Source organism: Oncorhynchus mykiss, chromosome 23 (genome assembly GCF_057628025.1).
Source record: "Oncorhynchus mykiss isolate SJ-2025 chromosome 23, ASM5762802v1, whole genome shotgun sequence".
In the NCBI taxonomy this organism is placed as follows: Eukaryota; Metazoa; Chordata; class Actinopteri; order Salmoniformes; family Salmonidae; genus Oncorhynchus; species Oncorhynchus mykiss.
Genome location: NC_143044.1, coordinates 14,573,995 through 14,599,462, shown reverse-complemented (window position 1 = coordinate 14,599,462; position 25,468 = coordinate 14,573,995). Strand labels below are relative to the sequence as shown.

Genomic DNA, 25,468 nt, shown 5'->3' with positions numbered 1-25,468 from the left:
CGTGACATTTGACAGCTCCACACCACCTTTCAAACATGCTTTATATTCTGTCGTATCAATAAATTAGCAAACATTAGCCAGCTAGCTACCTTAACGTTAGTTAGCAATAAACGATATTCCATTGACAACAGTAGGTGTACTAACGTGGCTAGTTAGCTAGTTTACTGTATGACAACGTTAGTTATTTAAGAAAAGGATACACGTTAAGTCCAAGTCGAACCCATCCTCCTGGTATCTCCTTTTGTTCCGGCTGACCATTTCTTTTATTATCGCAGCCATTGTAGCTAACTAGCTTGCTGGCTAGTGACAGGAGTCTGTGGGTTTCAAATTATGAAAAGTTAGCTAGCTGCCGTTGCTTCGGTTTGCAATGGCTTTGCCTCTCGATCGCCCTTTGCTTTTTTGATTTTGCAGCTCCTTCCTCGCAGTGAGACAAGCCAGCAGTGGTCGTCGTCTTGAGTAGGATTAACGCGTTAGCAAGCTAGAATGGCTTTTTCTCTGGATCATAAGAGACGGGCCTTGCTCTGCTCTTCCGCGCAGGCCAAACTTTCCCAATACTGGAATTTGTCTTGCAACTCCCCCTTGAAAAATACATACAATAATCCTCCCGCCTAACCGTAAGGCATAAGACGGTCCGAATCTCTTGATCTACAGAAGCCGCCGTGATTGACCGACCAGCGAGGAGATAACTCTCCGGCGCTCGCTCGAATTTGAAGACTACCGGCCCTTGGAAAGCCCAGCAGTAATTAGTTACCGTATCCACTCAGACTTAGCTAGCCATCTAGCGAGCTGCAATAGCTACCCACTTTTTAAAAAAACCTCCTAGCGAATCAACATCTTCGCCGATGGATTGCCAAAATACACGCGAAAAAGTGTCAGGCTCCAATGTGCATGTATAATGGCTATACAAAGACCAAATATTTGCACAGACTCGTTTGACATATGTCCCGGGGAGCATCTTCTTTTTGCGTTTCTCTCACGCTTCCATCATGGCTTCCAACGGAGGAAAAAAATATATATGTAGAGGTTTAACATATATATATCCTACCGCCGCAAATATATAGATCTAGAAATAAAAACGTTTCTATTAAATAAATACATGTGAATTCTTAGAAAAGCTGTTTCATTGCAGAAGATTTACAGTGTACGTTTTTCCGATTGCCGTTTTTTTGTAGTCGGCTAGCTAGTTCTTTTGTTGGCAGCGGAAGGACACATCAGAGCTCATGCAAGTCTCTCCTCTGTCAAAGTGATCACGTGTTTTTGTAATTATGAACGTTTCCAACATGTCATTTTTTCGCTTCTAGTGTACCTTATTGCATTTAACCATGTGGGCCAATTGAGTCCTTGAATTGACAGGGGGGATATCTCTGTTTGTGTGTGTGTGTGTGACTAGAGTGGGGTGTGGAAGTAGGGGTGTCTATCAGTTGTATTCCTAGATACAAATAACGGCAAACATATTATCTGCTCAATTCAAAGGCTTAGACCAACTCTCCCTGCCTGAAGTTTAGGATGAAAGGCCAACTGATAGGTAGAAAAACTGTTCTGATGGCGAAGACTTGAGGGGAAACGTCCTCCGCTTCCACCCAGTCTCATGGGAGTGTCAGGACAAGAACGATAGGCCTACAGTGCAATTTTAATTTTTTTCAAAACTTTCAGGCCATCTATAAGTCTATGCTAGGTAAAGCTCCGCCTTATCTCAGTTCACTGGTCACGATAACAACACCCACCCGTAGCACACGTTCCAGCAGGTATATCTCACTGATCATCCCAAAAGCCAACACCTCATTTGGCCGCCTTTCCTTCCAGTTCTCTGCTGCCAGTGACTGGAACGAATTGCAAAAATCACTGAAGTTGGAGACTTTTATTTCCCTCACCTACTATAAACATCAACTATCTGAGCAGCTAACCGATCACTGCAGTTGTACATAGTCCATCTGTAAATAGCCCACCCAATCTACCTACCTCATCCCCATGCTGTTTTTTATTTTATTTACTTTTCTGCTCTTTTTCACACCAGTATCTCTACTTGCACATCATCTGCTCATTTATCACTCCAGTGTTAATCTACTAAATTGTAATTATTCGCTCCTATGGCCTATTTATGCCTTTTGCCTCCTCATGCCTTTTGCACACACTGTATATAGAGTTTATTTTTTCTACTGTGTCATTGACTTGTTTGTGTTATTGGCTTGTTTATTGTTTACTCCATGTGTAACTGTTGTCTGTGTCACACTGCTTTGCTTTATCTTGGCCAGGTCGCAGTTGCAAATGAGAACTTGTTCTCAACTAGCCTACCTGGTTAAATAAAGGTTAAATAAAAATAAATAAATAAACATACTTTTGAGTAAGGCACAGTGAATGTGTTCAGTTAGAATAAACTACACATGTTTTAAATTAAACCTATGAAGTTCTATTAAATGTAAATAATGCTTTTTCTCATGACACTCAATGCACTTCACATCTGGTTTCTTATTCTTCTGTATGTTAAAGAGAAGCAGGTGGCAGAGGTGAGGATTTAGAACCTGGAAGTGAAATGAGGTTATCTATGGCCGTGTGTATTTTTGGATATACGTTTGGCCACCAGAAATGTGGCAAAGGAATAATGATTCACACTTTAAGAAGAAATCTGTAATATGTGTATGTGGGAATAAATGTTATCACAACTGTATTTGACTGTAGCAATTAGGCCACATCACTTTGGAAATGAAATGAGTCAATCTCAGGTGGTAGGCAAGTGGAAAATAATTGTGTTAATTATTTTCTGCAGCGGTGTCATGCCCCCTCATATTTGTCCTTTTTAATGTTTGTGTTGTTGTTTCTCTCTAATACTGCTAGCCACCTAGCAATGTTATGAAGTTGGCTTTGGCTAACCCAGACAGGTTCCCGATCTCCCAACCTCATCTAGCTACCAATAAGCCATTTCAGGCTATCGATCAAGTTAGAGTAGCTAGCTTGTCTAACTATTTTAGCTGGCATACCTGCTGGCAGGTTTGGTAAACTAGAAAAGCAAACAATAACAAGATGTACTGAATAAGACTCATATTCCATTCAATCCTTTACCCAGATTTTAGCAGAGATGCAAAGTATCATATTTAGTTCCTTTAAAATAAGAACCACCAATCAGGAGGATACAGACAGCTCAAGAGGTATGCTTAGATATGCAGAAAAATAGACATTTTTGGCATATAATTAAGCATATTGATTAAAGCTATAGATTGCAGGAAAAAGCTGTTTCAGGTGTTTGGAAAATGAAAAAATGATCTTACCTAGGCCCCTCTCCAGGCCACCCCCTAGCTAACCTTATGTATTTTGTGCCCCCTAAGATTTATGGGGTGCATCACACACTTGGTTTTCTGTATTTGAGTTCAGATTATTTTCACTGTTGTATTGCATTGATAATATACTGTGAACCATTTGTGAGCCCGGTGTGAGTAGGTGTCTGGTGTGAGTAGGAGCAGGTAGACACCAACACGTGCTTTCCCATGGAAAGGGGAAAACAATATGTTAGCACTATTTTTAGTTGATAAGTTTAGGCCTACTGTTTGATTTGAATACTACTGTTTGATGTGATTGAGAAACAATGATCCTTTGATTTCTGTCATTCCTTTATTACAGTTTTATAACTATGTAACAGCTGATGTTTATAACTTTGTAGCGGGTGATGAAGACCTTATTTGTATTTCCTCTAATTTTCTATAACCATTTGTTGATGATGGAACAGCAGTGTTTTCAGGTTAGGATAAAAGGGCCTGCTTAGAGAAGGCAATTTGGCATTTTCTCTGATTCTGTGCTAGATGCTTTATCCCTGTTGCAACTTGTAAACCATAATTTCCCAAATTTGTATGCATTTTGGTGTTACACCCTTAAAACTGAAACTGTGGCTGATCAACCATCCTGATCAACCACCGGTTATCAAAAACCATTGTGGAACATTTGTCACGAACCGCCTCGAATTCCGTAACAAAAAGGGAGACAATGTGGAGATAGGGAATAACAAAAATATATTTATTAACTGAAGCAACTTAAATACAATTAACAATGGTGTGTGTAGTCAGTAATCAGTAGTATACGTGAGTGGTTGCGTGCATACAGTAGATGTGATATTGAGTGGTGTTGAAAGGTGCCAATGCAGACAAACAAAACGGACACAAAAATGTCACAACCAAAATCTGACAGTGTGTCTGCATGGAGAGAGTCTCCTCAATGAATGGGGAAAAGGTGTATTTATCCCGGGACACACCCGAGCCCAGGTGTGTCCCATTTCATTGACGACCCTCCCAGCTCCGCCCACCGACATCCTATTAAGGAAAACAAGAGCAAAGAGAAAGAATTCAGCAGACAGTGGGAGGGTCGTCACATATTCCAAATCCTTCTGGCTTGTGAACAAAACCCTGCAGTACTGCATGTTAAGAGGGCTCAGGGCCGGACCCAGATGCAGACACGGGAGGCAGATGGTATGAGTGTTTGAAATTTATTAGTTCCAAAAGGGGTAGGCAGGAGAATAGTCGCGGACAGGCAAAAGGTCAAAACCAGATCAGAGTCCAGGAGGTACTCAGGCAGGCTCGAGGTCAGGGCAGGCAGGCGGGAAAAGAGTCCAGAAAACAGGCAAGGGTCAAAACTGGGAGGACTAGAAAAAGAGAGAATAGCAAAAGCAGGAGCACAGGAAAAACATGCTGATTGACTTGAAACAGACAAGATGAACTGGCACAGAGAGACAAGAAACACAGCGATAAATACACTGGTGGAAATAAGTGACACCTGGGTGGGTGGAGACAATCACAAGGACGGGTGACACAGATCAGGGTGTGACACAATATATAGGATTTCAACAAGCAACCAAATCATTGCTGACAGCTTGGCTGGAGGATGTGCTGTGGTGGGCTATAGTTCTCCCTTGGACTGGACATGATATATACATTTTGATGTGCAGTTCCCCTGTTGGAAGTCCTACAAAATACTGACGGTACAGTTATCAGATCTAAATGGGACATAGCAGATGAAACAATCTGATCCACCTATAATGCTAACTGGAAATCATCTTATAGAATGGGCCTGCAGTACCAAAAAAACTGACATTATGTCCAGTCAAAGGTTTCTCAGTGGATTATGCTTGTCTATCCTCTACTGTTGCGATTAAGCTTTAGGGCAACCCTGGATTTGCCTGTTAATTTAAATGCATTCCAGTTGACTACCTCATGAAACTGGTTGAGAGAATGTCAAGAGTTTGCAAAGCTGTCAAGGCAAAGGGTGGCTACTTTGAATAATCTACAATTTAAAATGTGTTTTGATTTGTTTAAAACATCTTTTGGTTACCACATTATTGTATATGTGTTATTTCATAGTTTTGATGTCTTTGCTATTATTCTACAATGTAGAAAATAGCAAAAATAAAGAACAACCCTTGAATGAGAAGGTGTGCCCAAACTTTTGACTGGTACTGTATATTTCATCAATAGGATGCTAACTAGTTAAAATATTACATTTGGACTCTAGCTAATGATTAACACAATAGTGTAAATGCAGATAGGCTGTCACACTTGCTCCTGCTCCGGCCCAACATTACGCACACCTGTCACCATCGTTACGCGCATCAGTGCTTCATTGGACTCGTCTGGACTCCATCACTTATTGATTGCCTCCCCTATACAGTATCTGTATATTCCTCAGTTTCATCCCTGAGTCAGCATTAATGTCGTTTATGTTCCCCGTCCAGACGCTGTCCTTGTTTTGTTTCAGGTCAGTTATTTATTAAATATTCACTCCCTGTACTTGCTTCTCGTCTCCCAGCGTCTGTCCTCACAGAATGCTGACATCACAATATTGGAAGCATCAGGGAGTTTTTTGTTGGTGACGTCAGATCCGGGTCCCTCTGCCGAACGAACCGGGGATGCCTCAGCTGGCTCGACAGGCTTCCATGCCTTAACTGGATCAAGAGGTTTTCTTGCCTCGGTTGGCTCGACAGGCTCCGATCCCAAGTCATACCTCAGCCGTCTCGTCGGACTCCCACGACTTAGTCGGTTCGTCGGGCTCCCACGACTCAGCCAGCTCGTCGGGCTGGGACGTCAGGGGTGGTTCCCCTAGAGGAGGGGTACTCCCCTTCCCTGGCTCTTGAGGGTGCCAGGTGGCCCATCGTGACACACACCTGTCACCATCGTTATGAGCATCAGCGATTCATCGGACTCACCTGGACTCCATCACTTATTGATTGCCTCCCCTATATCTGTCTATTCCTCAGTTTCATCCCTGTGTCAGTGTTAATGTTGATTTTGTTCCCCCTATGCAGATGCTGTCCTTGTTTTGTTTCATGTCGGTTATTTATTAAACATTCACTCCCTGTACTTGCCTCTCGTCTCCCAGCGTCTGTCCTCACAGAGGCAACCTCACCCCTATTTATTTATAGCAACTATGATGCAACAGTTGGGCTACAGGTGATGATGCTTATTGATAATCACATACCTGGCAATGTGGACCATGGCCAGCCTATGGATAGGCTATATTTATGGTCCAATATGTATAAATAATTGTACCAATTTTGGGGTCATTTCTGGAGGTAGAAATTATATTTTCATTCATTTTGGAGTAGAATGTCCTTTTGAAAAGTCACCAGAACTGAGCTTCTCAGTCCTTAAAAATAAAAATGAAAATTCACCCCAAGAAATTTGACATGACACCCCGGGTCCTTTCCAAATACTACCGCTGCACCATTGAGGGCGTCTTGACCGGTTGCATCAGCCTGGTATGGGAATTGCTCCATCCACAGCGGCATGGCCCTCCAGCATGTGGTGAAAAAGGCCCAGTACATCAATGGGGACGTTTTCCCACCCATCTAGGATATCTTCTTGAAACGGTAGCTGAGGAAGTCCTGCAGCATCATCAAGGACTCCACACACTCCAGTCACGAGCTGTTCACTCCCTTAAAAACCTCTCTGGGATATGTGGGATGCTAGAGCACCAAATGCAGAGCACCAAATTCAAATAAATTACTATAAAAATCAAACTTTCATGAAATCACACAAGTAAGATACCAAATTAAACCTACACGTGTTGTAAATCCAGCCAACGTGACAGATTTCAAAAAGGCTTTTCGGCGAAAACAAACAATGCTATTATCTGAGAGTAGCACCTCCGTAAACAAAGAGAGAAACCATTTTTCAACCCTGCAGACGCGACACAAAACGCAGAAATAAAAATGTAAATCATGCCTTACCTTTGATGAGCTTCTTCTGTTGGCACTCCAATATGTCCCATAAACATCACAAATGGTCCTTTTATTCGATTAACTCCGTCGATATATATCCAAAATGTCAATTTATTTAGCGCGTTTGATCCAGAAAAACACTGGTTCCAACTTGTGCAACGTGACTACGAAATATCTTAAAAGTTACTTGTAAACTTTACCAAAACATTTCAAACTACTTTTGTAATTCAACTTTGGGTATTTTTTAAGTAAATAATCAATACAATTGAAGACGGGATGATCTGTGTTCAATACAGGAAGAAAACAAACTGATGATACCTTTCTGGTCACGTGCATCTAACAAATAATACACTTGAAGTGACCCTAGTTTTGAACAAGGCTACTTCTTCATTACACAAAGGAAAAACCTCAACCAATTTCTAAAGACTGGTGACATCCAGTGGAAGCGGTAGGAACTGCAAGAAGGTCCCTTCGAAATCTGGATTCCCAATGAAAATCCATTGAAAAGAGAGTGACCTAAAAAATAAAATCTGAATGGTTTTTCCTCAGGGTTTCGCCTGCTACATAAGTTCTGTTATACTCACAAACATGATTCAAAAAGTTTTAGAAACTTCAGAGTGTTTACTAATAATATGCATATCTTATCTTCTAGGGATGAGTAGCAGGCAGTTGAATTTGGGCATGCATTTCATCCGGACGTGAAAATACTGCCCCCTGACACCAAATTAACATTGGACAGACAGTATCGGAGCATGAAGTTTGATGCCAACACTCTCAGATACAGATTATATCTACAAGCCATCAGACTGCTGAACACTTGAACTGGTCTGACCACCTGCACTGGAAAAACCAACTTAGCACACATTCATGCACGCACGCACGCACACACACACACACACACACACACACACACACAGTACAGTACAGTACAGTACATTCATGCTACACACTTCACAACTGTTTTCTCTTATTATGATTGCTAAATACTGCACAATTTAAACACTTCCCCCCGAATCCCCCATCCCCAGAACTTGTAAATATTGGAATATAAAATTGTGCCTTCCTGTATTACCCATACAGTGTATTTGGAAAGTATTCAGACCCCCTGACTTTTTCCACATTTTCTTTCGTTATAGCCTTATTCTAAAATGTATTAAATTATAATTTTTTTTGATCAATCTGCAGCATTGAAGGTCCCAAAGAACACAGTGGCCTCCATCATTCTTAAATGGAAGAAGTTGGGAACCACCAAGACTATTCCTAGTCTGCCCGGCCAAACTGAGCAATTGCGGGAGAAGGGCCTTGGTCAGGGAGGTGACCAAGAACCCAATGGTCACTCTGACAGAGCTCCAGAGTTCCTCTGTGGAGATGGGAGAATGAATGTCCTTGAGTGGCCCAGCCAGAGACTAAATTTGAACCCAATCGAACATCTCTGGATAGATCCCATTCAACCTGACAGAGCTTGAGAGGATCTGCAGAGAAGAATGGGAGAAACTCCCGAAACACAGGTGTGCCACATTTGTAACGTCATACCTAAGAAGATTCAAGGCTGTAATTGCTGCCAAAGGTGATTCAGTAAAATACTGAGTAGAGGGTCTGAATACTTATGTAAATGTGATATTACAGGTTTTTTGTTTTTAATACATTTGGAAAAAAATTCAACAATGAATTTAATCACTTTTAAAATAAGACTGTAATGTAAATGTGGAAGAATTCAGGGGTCTAAATACTTTCCAAATGCACTGTGTGTATACATTTGAAGTTGGAAGATTACATACGCCAATACATTTAAACTCAGTTTTTCACAATTCCTGACATTTAATCATAGTAACAATCTGTCTTAGGTCAGTTAGGATCACCACTTTATTTTCAGTATGTGAAATGTCAGAATAATAGTAGAGAGAATGATTTATTTCAGCTTTTATTTTTTTCATCACATTCCCAGTGGGTCAGAAGTTTACATCCACTCAATTAGTATTTGGTAGCAGTGCCTTTAAATTGTTTCAATTGGGTCAAACGTTTCAGGTAGCCTTCCACAAGCTTCCCACAATAAGTTGGGTGAATTTTGGCCCATTCCTCCTGACAGGGCTGGTGTAACTGAGTCAGGTTTGTAGGCCTCCTTGCTTGCACACGCTTTTCCAGTTCTGCCCACAAATTCTCTATAGGATTGAGGTCAGGGCATTGTGATGGCCACTCCAATACCTTGACTTTGTTGTCCTTAAGCCATTTTGCCACAACGTTGGAAGTATGCTTGGGGTCAATGTCCATTTGGAAGACCCATTTGCCACCAAGCTTTAACTTCCCGACTGATGTCTTGAGATGTTGCTTCAATATATTGACATAATTTTCCTTGCTCATTTGCCATCTATTCTGTGAAGTGCATCATTCCCTCCTGCAGCAAAGCACCCCCACAACATGATGCTGCCACCCCCGTGCTTCATAGTTGGGATGATATTCTTCGGCTTGCAAGCCATCCCGTTTTCCTCGAAACATAATGATGGTCATTATGACCAAGCAGTTCTATTTTTGTTTCATCAGACCAGAGGACATTTTTCCACAAAGTACGATCTTTGTCCCCATGTGCAGTTACAAACCGTAGTCTGACTTTTTTATGGCGGTTTTGGAGCAGTGGCTTCTTCCTTGCTGAGCTGCCTTTCAGGTTATGTCGATATAGGACTCATTTCATTGTGGATACAGATACTTTTGTATCCGCTTCCTCCAGCATCTTCACAAGGTCCTTTTCTGTTGTTCTGGGGTTGATTTGCACTTTTCGCACCAAAGCATGTTCATCTCTAGGAAACAGAACGCATCTCCTTCCTGAGTGGTATGACGGCTGCGTGGTCCCATGGTGTTCATACTTGCGTACTATTGTTTGTACAGATGAAGGTGCTACCCGCAGGCATTTGGAAATTGCTCCCAAGGATGAACCAGACTTGTGGAGGTCTACAATTATTTTTCTGAGGTCTTGGCTGATTTCTTTTAGATTTTCCCATGATGTCAAGCAAAGAGGCACTGAGTTTGAAGGTAGGCCTTGAAATACATCCACAGGTACACCTCCAATTGACTCAAATTATGTCAATTAGCCTATCAGAAGCTTCTAAAGCCATGACATAATTTTCTGGAATTTTCCAAGCTGTTTAAAGGCACCGTATGTAAACTTCTGACCCACTGGAATTGTGATACAGTGAATTATAAGTGAAATAATCTGTCTGTAATTAATTGTTGGAAAAATTACTTGTGTCATGCACAAAGTAGATGTCCTTACTGACTTGCCAAAACTATAGTTTGTTAAGAAGAAATGTGTGTAGTGGTGACTCCAACCTAAGTGTATGTAAACTTCAGACTTCAACTGTACATATATGCTGATCAAAAAAATAAGCAAAACATGTAGCAATTTCAATTATTTAATGAGGTACAGTTCATATAAGGAAACCAGTCAATTGTAATACATAAATTAGGCCCTAATCTCTGTATTTCACATGACTGGGCAGGGGCGCAGCCATGGGTGGGCCTGGAAGGGCATAGGCCCATCCACTTGGGAGCCAGGCCTAACCCACTGGGAAGCCAGGCCCAGACAATCAGAATCAGTTTTTCCCCTCAAAGGGGCTTTTTTACAGACAGAAATAGTTCTCAATTTCACCAGTTCTCCGGATAGCTGGTCTTAGACGATCCCGTAGATGATTAAGCCGGATGTGGAGATCCTGGGCTGGCATGGTTATACGTGGTCTGTGGTTGTGAGGCCGGTTGGACATACTGACAACTTCTCTAAAATGATGTTGGAGACGGCTTATGGTAGAAAAATGAACATTACATTCTGGCCACAGCTCTGGGGGACATTCCTGCGTTCAGCATGCCAATTGCATGCATCAAAAGTCGTGCTATAAATTCACAGACAACACAAAGATTCCTTGATGTCCTTCCAGACTCCCTCTCCCTACCCAAGGACGTCAGAGGACAAAAATCAGTTAACCACCTAACTGAGGAACTCAATTTAACCTTGCGCAATACCCTAGATGCAGTTGCACCCCTAAAAACAAAAACATTTGTCATAAGAAACTAGCTCCCTGGTATACAGAAAATACCCGAACTCTGAAGCAAGCTTCCAGAAAATTGGAACGGAAATGGCGCCACACCAAACTGGAAGTCTTCCGACTAGCTTGGAAAGACAGTACCGTGCAGTATCGAAGAGCCTCACTGCTGCTCGATCATCCTATTTTTCCAACTTAATTGAGGAAAATAAGAACAATCCGAAATGTCTTTTTGATAATGTTGCAAAGCTAACTTAAAAGCAGCATTCCCCAAGTGAGGAGGGCTTTCACTTCAGCAGTAATAAATTCATGAACTTCTTTGAGGAAAAGATCATGATTATTAGAAAGCAAATTACGGACTCCTCTTTAAATCTGCGTATTCCTTCAAAGCTCAATTGTCCTGAGACTAGGGTCAAGAGAGACACTCAAGTGTTTTTGTACTATATCTCTTGACACAATGATGAAAATAATCATGGCCTCTAAACCTTCAAGCTGCATACTGGACCCTATTCCAACTAAACTACTGAAAGAGCTGCTTCCTGTGCTTGGCCCTCCTATGTTGAACATAATAAACTGCTCTCTATCCACCGGATGTGTACCAAACTCACTAAAAGTGGCAGTAATAAAGCATCTCTTGAAAAAGCCAAACCTTGACCCAGAAAATAAAATAAAACTATCAGCCTATATCGAATCTTATAGAAAAAGTTGTTGAGCAGCAACTCAATGCGTTCCTGAAGACAAACAATGTATACGAAACGCTTCAGTCTGGTTTTAGACCCCATCGTAGCACTGAGACTGCACTTGTGAAGGTGGTAAATGACCTTTTAATGTCATCAGACCGAGGCTCTGCATCCGTCCTCGTGCTCCTAGACCTTAGTGCTGCTTTTGATACCATAGATCACCACATTCTTTTGGAGAGGTTGGAAACCCCAAATGGTCTAAACGAACAAGTTCTGGCCTGGTTTAGATCTTATCTATCGGAAAGATATCAGTTTGTCTCTGTGAATGGTTTGTCCTCTGACAAATCAACTGTAAACGTCGGTGTTCCTCAAGGTTCCGTTTTAGGACCACTATTGTTTTCACTATATATTTTACCTCTTGGGGATGTCATTCGAAAACATAATGTTAACTTTCACTGCTATGTGGATGACACACAGCTGTACATTTCAATGAAACACGGTGAACCCCCAAAATGGCTCTCGCTAGAAACCTGTGTTTTAAGACAGAAGGAAGTGGATGGCTGCAAACTTTCTACTTTTAAACTCGGACAAAACAGAGATGCTTGTTCTAGGTCCCAAGAAACAAAGAGATCTTCTGTTGAATCTGACAATTAATCTTAATGGTTGTACAGTCATCTCAAATAAAACTGTGATGGACCTCGGCGTTACTCTGGACCCTGATCTCTCTTTTGACTAACATATCAAGACTGTTTCAAGGAAAGCTTTTTACCATCTACATAACATTGCAAAAAACATAAACTTTCGGTCCAAAAAATGGATGCAGAAAAATGAATCATTGCTTTTCATTCTTCTAGGTTAGACTACTGCAATGCTCTACTTTCCGGCTATCCGGATAAAGCACTAAATAAACTTCAGTTAGTGCCTAATACGGCTGCTAGAATCCTGACTAGAACCAAAAACTTTGATCATATTACTCCAGTGCTAGCCTCCCTACACTAGCTTCCTGTTAAGGCAAGGGCTGATTTCAAGGTTTTACTGCTAACCTACAAAGCATTACATGGGCTTGCTCCTACCTATCTCTCTGATTTGGTCCTGCCGTACATACCTACACGTACACCTACAGTCACAAGATGCAGGCCTCCTAACTGTCCCTAGAATTTCTAAGCAAACAGCTGGAGGCAGGGCTTTCTCCAATAGAGCTCCATTTTTATGGAATGGTCTGCCAACCCATGTGAGAGACACAGACTCGGTCTCAACCTTTAAGCCTTTACTGAAGACTCATCTCTTCAGTGGGTCATATGATTGAGTGTAGTCTGGCCCAGGAGTGTGAAGGTGAACGGAAAGGCTCTGGAGCAACGAACCGCCCTTGCTGTCTCTGCCTGGCCTGTTCCCCGCTTTCCACTGGGATTCTCTCCTCTAACCCTATTACAGGGGCTTAGTCACTGGCTTACTGGTGCTCTTTCATGCCGTCCCTAGGAGGGGTGCGTCACTTGAGTGGGTTGAGTCACTGATGTGATCTTCCTGTCTGGGTTGGCGCCCCCCCTTGGGTTGTGCCGTGGCGGAGATCTTTGTGGGCTATACTCAGCCTTGTCTCAGGCTGGTAAGTTGGTGGTTGAAGATATCCCTCTAGTGGTGTGGGGGCTGTGCTTTGGCAAAGTGGGTGGGGTTATATCCTTCCTGTTTGGCCCTGTCCGGGAGTATCATCGGATGGGGCCACAGTGTCTCCTGACCTCTCCTGTCTCAGCCTCCAGTATTTATGCTGCAGTAGTTTATGCGTCGGGAGGCTAGGGTCAGTTTGTTATATCTAGTGTAATTCTCCTGTCTTATCCGGTGTCCTGTGTGAATTTAAGTATACTCTCTCTAATTCTCTCTTTCTTTCTCTCTCTCGGAGGACCTGAGCCCTAGGACCATGCCTCAGGACTACCTGGCATGATGACTCCTTGCTGTTCCCAGTCCACCTGGCCGTGCTGCTGCTCCAGTTTCAACTGTTCTGCCTGCGGCTATGGAATCCTGACCTGTTCACCGGACCACTGGACCACTGTCCCAGACGTGCTGTTTTCAACTCTCTAGAGACAGCAGGAGTGGTAGAGATACTCTTAATGATTGGCTATGAAAAGCCAACTGACATTTACTCCTGAGGTGCTGCATCCTCGACAACTACTGTGATTATTATTATTTGACCATGCTGGTCATTTATGAACATTTGAACATCTTGGCCATGTTCTGTTATAATCTCCACCCGGCATAGCCAGAAGAGGACTGGCCACCCCTCATAGCCTGGTTCCTCTCTAGGTTTCTTCCTAGGTTTTGGCCTTTCTAGGGAGTTTTTCCTAGCCACTGTGCTTCTACACCTGCATTGCTTGCTGTTTGGGGTTTTAGGCTGGGTTTCTGCACAGCACTTTGAGATATCAGCTGATGTACGAAGGGCAATATAAATACATTTGATTTGAATTGCACGCACCCTCAAAACTTGAGAAATCTGTGGCATTGTGTTGTGTGACAAAACTGCACATTTTAGAGTGGCCTTTTGTCCCCAGCACAAGTTGCATCTGTGTAATTATCATGCTGTTTAATCAGCTTCTTGATATGCCACACCTGTCAAGTGGATGGATTATCTTGGCAAATGAGAAATGCTCACTAACACAAAATTGTGTGCACAACATTTGAGAGAAATTAGCTGTTTGTGAGTATGGAACATTTGTGGGATTTTTTATTTCGGCTCATGCAACATGTTGCGTTTACATTTTGTTCCGTATAATAGGCACATTACCTTTAGCTACAGAATATCTCATCACTGTGCGTTTCCATCTCCTCTCTCTCCTTCATTCCTTTCTCAAGTGCACAGAGAAAGGGGCTGTCAACAATTTAATGAAATACTATGTTTAGTTGTGAAAACTATCTGTTTCTCAACATATTTCACTTGGTTTCCCAAATTAAACACTGGTTAGCTGCAGGAACATGGTTTGGGAGCCTATTGCATACAGAGTTGAGTGCAAGCGGCCTCCATTCGCTATTCGAGTGCATTCATTTTTCCCTGTTAGTACCATTTCATAATAAGCCATTCTAAATTGAAACAAATGTAACATAATAGTAAAGACACAATTAAATTGAGAATAGTCTGATGGGTGAAATGATGATCACTTGATGAGAGAACAGGTGTGCAGGCAAGGAACAGAACGCAAGCTTTTTTTGCAACTTTTTTCAAATCATCAGTAGCCTATAGCCGCATCACAAAGCCCATATATGTTTTGATTTCTAAGACATTCTAAGGTTTGTATAATTCCCAACTAAATCAGCCTAATGACTTTAAATCGAGTGTATAGGCCCTGTTTCAAATGATCACTTTTACGCTCAACATTTACGCTCACTTCATATGCGCATGTTTAATCGACTAAGTTCAATTATATTTTTCTTAATATAAAATCATATACAATTATGGCATGGGACTTATAAGCATATCTTGTCTGCTAAATACACTAGCCTATAGCCTATGGCATGGCTGTCACACCCTGGTCAAAGTATTTTGTGTTTATCTTTATTTATTTGGTCAGGCCAGGGTGTGGCATGGGTTTTTGTATGTGGTGTGTATGTATGGGGATTGTAGCTAGTGGGGTGTTCTAGCTAAGTCTATGGCTGTCTGAAGTGGTTCTCAATCAGAGGCAGGTGTTTATCGTTGTCTCTGATTGGGAACCATATTTAGGCAGCCATATTCTTTGAGTTTGTCGTGGGTGATTGTCCTTAGTGTCATTGTTCTGTGTTAGGTTACACAAGTATAGGCTGTTTCGGTTTTCGTTAAGTTTATTGTTTTGGTAGTGTTTGTGTTTAGTGTGTTACTTCATTAAACATGGATTGCAATAGACACGTGTTAGTGTTCAAATACTGGAGAGTTGAGACCAAATCACGGACGCTGGACAGAGTGGATTTCAGTTGTAACAAAAGACAGTTTTAATGAGTCAGAGATATCTTGTCCCGCAGTTTTACGTGCACGGACCTAGTTCACATAACTCGGCAAGGAGCCAGGTGAAAAAGAGGCCTATACAATGGTTACATACATTTTTATACATAGAATAAAGTAGGTGGAGTCTTGTCGTTTCGGTCTTCTTGACTGGTCGGAGGGTTGGAGGCGGGCCTTGCTCCCACCAGAGCGGGCCCCATTGGTGCACAGCAAAAGTTCTTTGCTCTTGGGACCGGAAGAGGGAGATGAGATGTGTGTTTATATAAGGAAGAGGGGGTCAGTCTTATGGCTGGGTGTATGTGTTCTTACGACGGAATGTCTTTGTTTATATGAGCTATGTGTATGAATATTTATTTAACACACGCCGCATTTTGGTCCGACTCTCCTTCTCATCAAGAAAACCGTTACAGAATCACCCACCACAAAAGGACCAAGCAGCGTGTCAACAGGCAGGAGCAGCGCGAGGAGATGCGCAATAAGGATTTCTGGACATGGGAGGAAATCCTCGAGGGGAGAGGACCCTGGGCTAAACCAGGGGAGTGTAGCCGCACCAAGGTGCAGCAGGAGAAGGAACAGAGGCAGCAGCAGCAGGAGCAGCAGCAGCTGCAGTGGGAGAGGCTGCACCACCTGGAGAAATGGACATGGGAGGAAGAACTGGACGGTAAAGGACCCTGGGCTCAGCCTGGAGAATATTGCCGCCCCAAGGAAGAACTGGAGGCGGCGAAAGCTGAGAGGCGCAGATATGAGGAGGCAGCTCGACGTAGCGGATGGAAGCCTGAGAGGCAGCCCCAAAAATGTCTTGGGGGGGGGGGGGCTAACAGGGAGTATGGCTACGCCAGGTAGGAGACCTGGGCAGACTCCCTGTGCTTACCGGGGGGCTAGAGAGACCGGACAGGCACCGTGTTATGCAGTGGTGCGCACGGTGTCTCCAGTGCGGGTGCATAGCCCGGTGCGGTATATTCCAGCTCCGCGTGTCGGCCGGGCTAGATTGAGCGTCGAGCCTAATGCCATGAAGCCGGCTCTACGCAGCTGGTCCCCAGTGCGTCTCCTTGGGCCGGCTTGCGCTCGGTGTCTCCGGTTCGCCTGCATAGCCCAGTGCGGGCTATTCCACCTCGCCGCACTGTCAGGGCGACGTGAGCATTCAACCAGGTAAGGTTGGGCAGGCTCGGTGCTCAAGAGCTCCAGTGCGCCTGCACGGTCCGGTCTACCCAGTACCACCTCCACACCCCAGCCCTCCGGTAGCAGCTCCCCGCACCAGGCTTCCTGTGCGTGTCCTCGGCCCAGTACCACCAGTGCCAGCACCACGCATCAGGCCTCTAGTGCGCCTCGCCTGTCCAGCGCTGCCAGAGCCTTCCTCCTCTCCAGCGCTGTCGGAGTCTCCCGCCTGTTTAGCGCTGTTAGAGCCTTCCTTCTCTACAGCGCTGCCGGAGTCTCCCGCCTGTTCAGAACTGCCAGTTAGCATAGAGCTGCCAGTTAGCATAGAGCTGCCAGTTAGCATAGAGCTGCCAGTTAGCATAGAGCTGCCAGTTAGCATAGAGCTGCCAGTTAGCATAGAGCTGCCAGTCTGCAAGGAGCTGAAAGTCTGCAAGGAGCTGCCAGTCTGCAAGGAGCTGCCAGTCTGCAAGGAGCCGCCAGAGCTGCCAGTCTGCAAGGAGCCGCCAGAGCTGCCAGTTAGCATGGAGCAGCCAGGGCCGCCAGTCAGTATGGAGCAGCCAGGGCCGCCAGTCAGCATGGAGCAGCCAGGGCCGCCAGTCAGCATGGAGCAGCCAGGGCCGCCAGTCAGCATGGAGCAGCCAGTCAGCATGGAGCAGCCAGTCAGCATGGAGCTGCCAGTCAGCATGGAGCTGCCAGTCAGCATGGAGCAGCCAGTCAGCATGGAGCAGCCAGTCAGCATGGAGCAGCCAGAGCTGCCAGTCATCATGGAGCAGCCAGTCAGCATGGAGCAGCCAGAGCTGCCAGTCGACCAGACTCTCCCAGATCTGCCAGTCGACCAGACTCTCCCAGATCTGCCAGTCGACCAGACTCTCCCAGATCTGCCAGTCGACCAGACTCTCCCAGATCTGCCAGTCGACCAGACTCTCCCAGATCTGCCAGTCGACCAGACTCTCCCAGATCTGCCAGTCGACCAGACTCTCCCAGATCTGCCAGTCGACCAGACTCTTCCAGATCTGCCAGTCGACCAGATCTGCCAGTCGACCAGATCTGCCAGTCGACCAGACTCTTCCAGATCTGCCAGTCGACCAGACTCTTCCAGATCTGCCAGTCGACCAGACTCTTCCAGATCTGCCAGTCGACCAGACTCTTCCAGATCTGCCAGTCGACCAGACTCTCCCAGATCTGCCAGTCGACCAGACTCTCCCAGATCTGCCAGTCGACCAGACTCTCCCAGATCTGCCAGTCGACCAGACTCTCCCAGATCTGCCAGTCGACCAGACTCTCCCAGATCTGCCAGTCGACCAGACTCTCCCAGATCTGCCAGTCGACCAGACTCTCCCAGATCTGCCAGTCGACCAGACTCTCCCAGATCTGCCAGTCGACCAGACTCTCCCAGATCTGCCAGTCGACCAGACTCTCCCAGATCTGCCAGTCGACCAGACTCTCCCAGATCTGCCAGTCGACCAGACTCTCCCAGATCTGCCAGTCGACCAGACTCTCCCAGATCTGCCAGTCGACCAGACTTTCCCAGATCTGCCAGTCGACCAGACTCTCCCAGATCTGCCAGTCGACCAGACTCTTCCAGATCTGCCAGTCGACCAGACTCTTCCAGATCTGCCAGCCGACCAGGATCTGGTAGATTCATCAACCTGCCTGAGCTTCCTCTCAGTCCCGAGCTTCCCCTCAGTCCCGAGCTGCCCCTCAGTCCCGAGCTGCCCCTCAGTCCCGAGCTGCCCCTCAGTCCCGAGCTGCCCCTCAGTCCCGAGCTGCCCCTCAGTCCCGATCTGCTCCTCAGTCCAGTGGGGTTCTGGGTGAGGACTACTAGGCCATGGTCGGCGGCGAGGGTGGACTATCCAGGGACGCGAGGAGAAGGGACTAAGACATTGATTGAGTGGGGTCCACGTTCCGCGCCGGAGCCGCCACCATGGACAGACGCCCACCCGGACCCTCCCTATTGTTTTGAGGTGCGTTCGGGAGTCCGCACCTTAGGGGGGGGGGGTTCTGTCACACCCTGGTCAAAGTATTTTGTGTTTATCTTTATTTATTTGGTCAGGCCAGGGTGTGGCATGGGTTTTTGTATGTGGTGTGTATGTATGGGGATTGTAGCTAGTGGGGTGTTCTAGCTAAGTCTATGGCTGTCTGAAGTGGTTCTCAATCAGAGGCAGGTGTTTATCGTTGTCTCTGATTGGGAACCATATTTAGGCAGCCATATTCTTTGAGTTTGTCGTGGGTGATTGTCCTTAGTGTCATTGTTCTGTGTTAGGTTACACAAGTATAGGCTGTTTCGGTTTTCGTTAAGTTTATTGTTTTGGTAGTGTTTGTTTAGTGTGTTACTTCATTAAACATGGATTGCAATAGACACGCCGCATTTTGGTCCGACTCTCCTTCTCATCAAGAAAACCGTTACAATGGCACATAGCCAAATAACGTCCAGTAGGCCGACTCCTATTCGGTTCATTTTCTTGAGATCATGTTTCTTTAGACCTGCCTAAAATAAATAATGGATTTATTTTGGTGTATTAAATGGATTTATTAGACTATATTTTAAATGTATATGTTCCTAAGGTGTGCATCAGCGGCTTGTATGCGTAGAGGCCTGGCGATGCTAAACATGTTTCTTAATTAACGGTCAATTACTGTGAGTCTGGCAGGGATTTGGAATGTCATGACCGCAACAGCCCTAGACCTACCAATTAGTTTGTGTTTTTACTGATAACAATTTGGTTTCATATAAACATTTATTTGTCACATACACATGGTTAGCAGATGTTAATGTGAGTGTAGCGAAATGCTTGTGCTTCTGACAGTGCAGTAATATCTAACAATTCTCCAACAACTACCTAATACACACAAATATAAAAGGGGTGAATGAGAATATGTACATAGAAATATATGGATGAGCGATGGCCGGACGGCATAGGCAAGGTGCAATAGATTAGTTTAACATACAGTATATACATATGATATGAGTAATGGAAGATATGTGAACATTATTAAAGTGCCATTATTTAAAATGGCATTGTTTAAAGTGAGTAGTGATCCATTTGTTAAAGTGGCCAGTGATTAGTCTCCATGTAGGCAGTATCCTCTCTGAGTTAGTGATTGCTGTTTAGCAGTCTGATGGCCTTGAGAATGAAGAACAGCTTCTGTCTCTCAGTCCCAGCTTTGATGCCCCTGTACTGACCTCACCTTCTGGGTGGTGGGGGTGTGAGCAGGCAGTGACTCGGGTGGTTGTTGTCTTTGATCTTTTTTGCATTCCTGTGACATCGGGTGCTATAGGTGTCCTGGAGGGCAGGTAGTTTGGAAGACTGTGTCCTTTCTCTCTGGTCAGTCTCACCGGATGAAAGAAAGGAGAGAGCAGGGACCGTGAGTGGCTGACCCTCTGCTGCTGTCTCGCTCCCTCCGTTGAGACTAATACCATCTTTAAAACAACTGGGAACTCGGGAAATCTACGACTTCAGTGAGTTCAAGACAACTGGGAACTCAGCGAAAATAACGAAATCCGACAATTTTTTTTTTTTGGGGGGGGGGGGGAACTGTCACTCAACTCTGAAACTCAGACATCTTTCCAAAGCTCGACTTTCCGACCTGATGTTCACTGACATCGTGATTTGACCTAGTTTTTTCAGAGTTCCCAGAGGCTCAGCTGTGCTAAACCAACATATTCTATGACCAGAGAAAGTGAAATACTCCTCGATATTAAAATAGACTTGACTAGCTCCTAATAATAATAAAAAACACAAGGCTTTCAATACACTTGGCTACTCATTCATTATAGCTGCATCACGAGTGGAAGTGGAGAGAAGCGCATTTTGTAATACTTTTGAATTAAACTTAAATATGAACTCACTCATTAAAACAGCAGCTCTTTGCTGTATTCTTTGACAGTCTCTCTCTGGTCATGGTTTTAAAAGTTATTCAACCTTACGTAGGCTAGTATCAAACTTTGCTGTGGCCGGTGTCATGGAAGCTGTAGGTAGGCATGGCGATTTGAGCTTATCTGATTGGCCAGCACAGTAGGTGCACTCGATTTAGCCACAGATCTCCATGTCCGCCACGTAGGCAGAGTTCTTCTTTTCAGACAAATGAAATGGTTCAAATTGGTAAAACTTTGCCTATCAGGTACACAGGGCTTTTGAATCAAGTATTTGATCCCCTGCTGATTTTGTACGTTTGCCCACTGACAAAGAAATGATCCGTCTGTAATTTTAATGGTAGGTTTATTTGAATAGTGAGAGACAATAACAACAAAAGAAATCCAGAAAAACTGGAATGTTATAAATTGATTTGCATTTTATTGAGGGAAATAAGTATTGGCAGTGCAATTTAACAGCTGCTTATCTTTAGACATATAGCCAGTAGCCACCCCAATTAGGCCTATCTGAAATATGAAAATTATCAATGAAATAGCCAGGTAGAATATTGTTCTGGCAAGTACTAGTCAGTAGTAGTTTGCTTAACTGTATTTTTTATGGATAATAATCATAGGAATACTCTGTTTTTGCCAGGAAAAATGTAACATGTTCTTTCTGGTCTCTAATCTGGATATGCGCCAACGCCTTACCGCGCCAATGCTGATGACTGGACATGGTCAATATTCTGAAGCATTGATGAGAATTTAACAAGAACTTGCAGGCACTGGGTTCCGAACAACAATGACCAAAAATGTGAAGGAATTTTTTTTTACAATTTTTTGGTGGAAATTATAGGCCTACCATCACCGAGAAGGGCACTTTCTTGAGAGGGTGCTGGCCAAGGAGCACACCCCACCACTGCCCGATAAGTTCTTTGACCTTTTTGACCGGGTGGAGTGGGCCTTCTGTACTGTGGGATCAATGGCATGCTGCTGGTAGGGCTGTGCTTGCTACAGTGGACCCTGCTCAAGTACAGGTGAGACACAATGATAGTGGACTGTTAGAGTAGACCGTGGAGCAATGTTTACCTGTTTGAATTGTAACCTTAGACTTTGTACCTTGAACTACTTTTTCTGGGATATCCAATGGCAGCATTCCAGGCTGACTGCATTACAAACGTCTGCCAGATCTCACAATGCCTGGATATGTGTTTAACAGATCAGCGGCAGGGTAGCCTAGTGGTTAGTGTAGTAACCGGAAGGTTGCAAGTTCAAACCCCTGAGCTGAGCTGACCCCTGAGCTGACAAGATCTGTCGTTCTGCCCCTGAACAGGCAGTTAACCCACTGTTCCTAGGCCTTCATTGAAAATAAGAATTTGCCTGGTTAAATAAAGGTAAAAAAACAACACATCATATGATATAGCAATCTAATGCTTGACTAATGCAACCATTGGTTGATGCAATGCAATATCTGCAAATAATATAGATGTTCTTGAATGTGGCCAAAGTTAACTAACCAATACCCTGTATTATGGATGTGACAAATTGACAGTTTTGCTTCACGTTTAAACAGACATTTTTGGGGTTGGTTTTCCATTAAAACAATGACAAGAAAACATAAAATTCCAAGTCTATTCACAATGGGCCTGGCAATGAAGTTATATCTACCACTTTAGATACCCTTGAAAGAGCCTCTGCAATGGCATGTTTGTTTGTCTAATGGACACTACGACTTTTTAAATGCCAACACAAAACCTTCCCTGGAGATTCTAAGCACCACTGAACTTGCATTTTACTTATCTGTAAAGTGATGGTGCTTCTGAAGCGAAACTAACGTCCATAACTGGCCGAGCAGAACTGTCAATCAAATAATCTCCAGCTGCCTGCTTTCTCCTAAAAAAGTACTTTAAAGTTTGTTAAATACCGTGACTTAACAAGGCATTTAGTAGAAATAAAGCACATCTTCCGCTAGGAATTGACTCCTAGGATTCAGTATTTTTGGAAAGGAGGAGGCTGATTAGTTGCCGTACTTCTGAGCATACAATCACCTGCATATTTCATAGCGAGGGGCGGAGGGAGAGGGAGGCGTAGAGTATAGGCAGTTCGGCCACCAGGCAGACGGAGAACCATGCACTAGGCCTATCAAAAGCTGTATTTCACAATGGTATGCTGTGTTTTGCAATTTTTTGGCTTGCAGTGTCTTGCAACTTCAGTAAAGCAGGGCCTATCATCAATGAATAGGCTAGGATATTCTACATACAACAGACCTAAGACTGAAAACACTTGCATCATTAGCAAAGAGAAAGAGCAGGCGAGCCAGCTGCACTGTGATTTACATTTTGTGGGGGAAAAACTGTTTTTCTGCTTGGGAATTTTGTTAAAGTTAAGGATCCCAATTTCGTTTAAACGTTCACCCTCCTACCCTGTATTTCTGTTTCCAGATCAATAATCATCCATCGGTTCTTCATTGTGGGCACCCCTCTACCTGTACAGGTGTGGCACAACGTACTGTACATCACCACTCTGCCTGCCCCAGGGATGCACTTCCAATTCTCTCCAACTCTCTCCAATGGTTAATATGTTCCATTAACCCTTCACTGTCTCAACCTCCCCTAAGAGGTTTTGGTGGTACCACTGGTTTTGCTGGACTCTGAGTGCAGTGGGCATCTTCTGCATCCTCTTGGCCCATGACCACTATACTGTGGATGTGTTGGTGGCCTACTATCTCACAACATGCCTCTTCTGGTGGTACCACACCCTGGCCAACCAGCAGGTAGGAGGATAACACATACATCTTTTATTACATTTAAAAAAAAATCTGACGTTGATCTAATTTATTCTGTGAAGTTCCATTTATTTATTTTCTGTTTTGTTGTCATTCAGGCGCTGAAAGAGACATCTCAGTGCAACCTGTTGTCCAGAGTCTGGCGGTATCAACTGTTTCAGTACTTTGAGGAGAACGTCAAAGGCATTGTCCTTTCGAATTATCAGCTGCCGTGGTCATCGTGACGATCCTCTTCTTGGAGCCGGGGTGTGAAGTACAGCAGACTGGACACCCTGTGACCCAGGTCAAGTGACGGGTGGGGGAGAGCACGAGATTTCCTGAAGTTGTGATATTCTGAAAGAAAAGATGGCGTTGCATCGTGTCACCAAGCTGTTCTCTTCACCTGTAGGACTCATATCAGTCAAATCCCAGTCCAACTGGCTAGGACTGTGACCCTAGTCTTACTTTAGCTTTCTAAATCATTTTATTTTGGAAAAGGTTTTTGAAAATGTAGAGCACTACTTTGATAATCAATTTTTTTCTTGGGACACTTTGCAATTGCTGCTTTGTCTGCAACATATCTGGCTAATATTTCAATATTATATTGAAATTACTTTGTTCGGTTTGACCATGGCTGTAAGAAGTAATTTAGACTTTTTGCAATTCTGGTCCAATAAGGTCTACCAAGTGCAAATCATGTTGCTGAAATGTTTTATTTGATAACCAAAATGCCATACGCTATCTTGGAGAGTTTTATATGAAAATCTACTAAAACTTGGCAACGGTGCAATTTCTTGGGGACTTTTCTAACTATTTCAACAACTATATTTTTCAAAACGAATGATGGCCTCAAAAATATTTTTAGATTTTTACCTTCTTCAAGATGGAACACTAAAAGTCGAAGAATCTGTGCAATTCAGAATTCTTCCAGTGCCTCCCTTAGATGGCAGTCCACAAGGTGGCTTGAGGCGGTTCCTAATGATCGTTCAAGTCTTGTTCGCATGAATGTAAGAATAATAATGCCAGTCTTATGTGATAATTGGTCTCCCCAAAACAAAAAACTGTGAGATGAGTGAAATGTCCTGTCTATTTATTTATGTTTTTACATGTAATTATTTTGGTCAGTGCTGTTACAGCAATTAACAAAGGACTGTTAAGTTGTTTGGTAATGTCCTAATAATTTCCTCATCCTTAGCCAGTCTTGATTGTGTTCTAATCATGTTCCAATCCTATTTCAACCATGTCCCTGCAAGACTGTGGTGTATAACTGTGGTCCCAGAAAGTTTTCAATCCTTTGTAACATGTAACATTTAAAGCTCATTGGCTTGCTAATCACCTTGTATCAAAGGTCTAGGTCTAGGTCATTACTTGCTAACTTTGACAGACTGATGAAAACCCTCTGGACCTCAAGGACTGGAGTTGTGCAGCACACATACAAATCTTTGTAAGCGATACTGTCAGAATGTCTTACTGATCAAAATAAACTTATTGGGATTATTTATCGTCTCTTATCTACCTGCATATGCTATTTGTTCTAATGATGAATGTCTTGAACTCAATTTTAATTTAGCCTGTTTGTCCCATCTGGACAAAGATTGGGGCATAACAGACCTTGGGTGAAAACGGACTGAAGGTGGTGCTATAACACAAATATTCAGATAACTTTTCAACATGCAGTACTTCCACAACCTATGGGCTTTCCTCTTCATTGATTGTGTACATTCCTATTAATAATGGGTGGGGTCTTCAGAACAGATGGTATGGATTTGTTTGGGGATAAGATTTAGACCTTATTGCTGAGCAACCCTGTCCTTTTGGGTGATGATGAAATAACCCTA

At 43.7% G+C, this 25,468-nt stretch overlaps 1 protein-coding gene and 1 pseudogene across 2 annotated transcripts in view; one reads left to right on the top strand and one right to left on the bottom strand.

Annotated features, from left to right (window-relative positions):
- Positions 1-1,245, bottom strand: part of LOC110502469 (phosphatidylinositol 3,4,5-trisphosphate 3-phosphatase and dual-specificity protein phosphatase PTEN) — a 37,678-nt gene extending 36,433 nt beyond the window's left edge. The window contains exon 1 of one of the 2 annotated variants that reach the window (XM_021580503.3): positions 201-1,245. In XM_021580503.3, the coding sequence (XP_021436178.3) occupies positions 201-279 (79 nt within the window). In that variant the 5' untranslated portion in view covers positions 280-1,245. The remainder of the gene's footprint in view (positions 1-200) is intronic. The other variant, XM_021580504.3, reaches the window with a different exon arrangement.
- Positions 1,246-6,661: 5,416 nt separating this feature from the next.
- On the top strand, positions 6,662-23,929 carry LOC110503092 (phosphatidylcholine:ceramide cholinephosphotransferase 1-like; annotated as a pseudogene).
- The last annotated feature ends 1,539 nt before the right edge of the window (positions 23,930-25,468 follow it).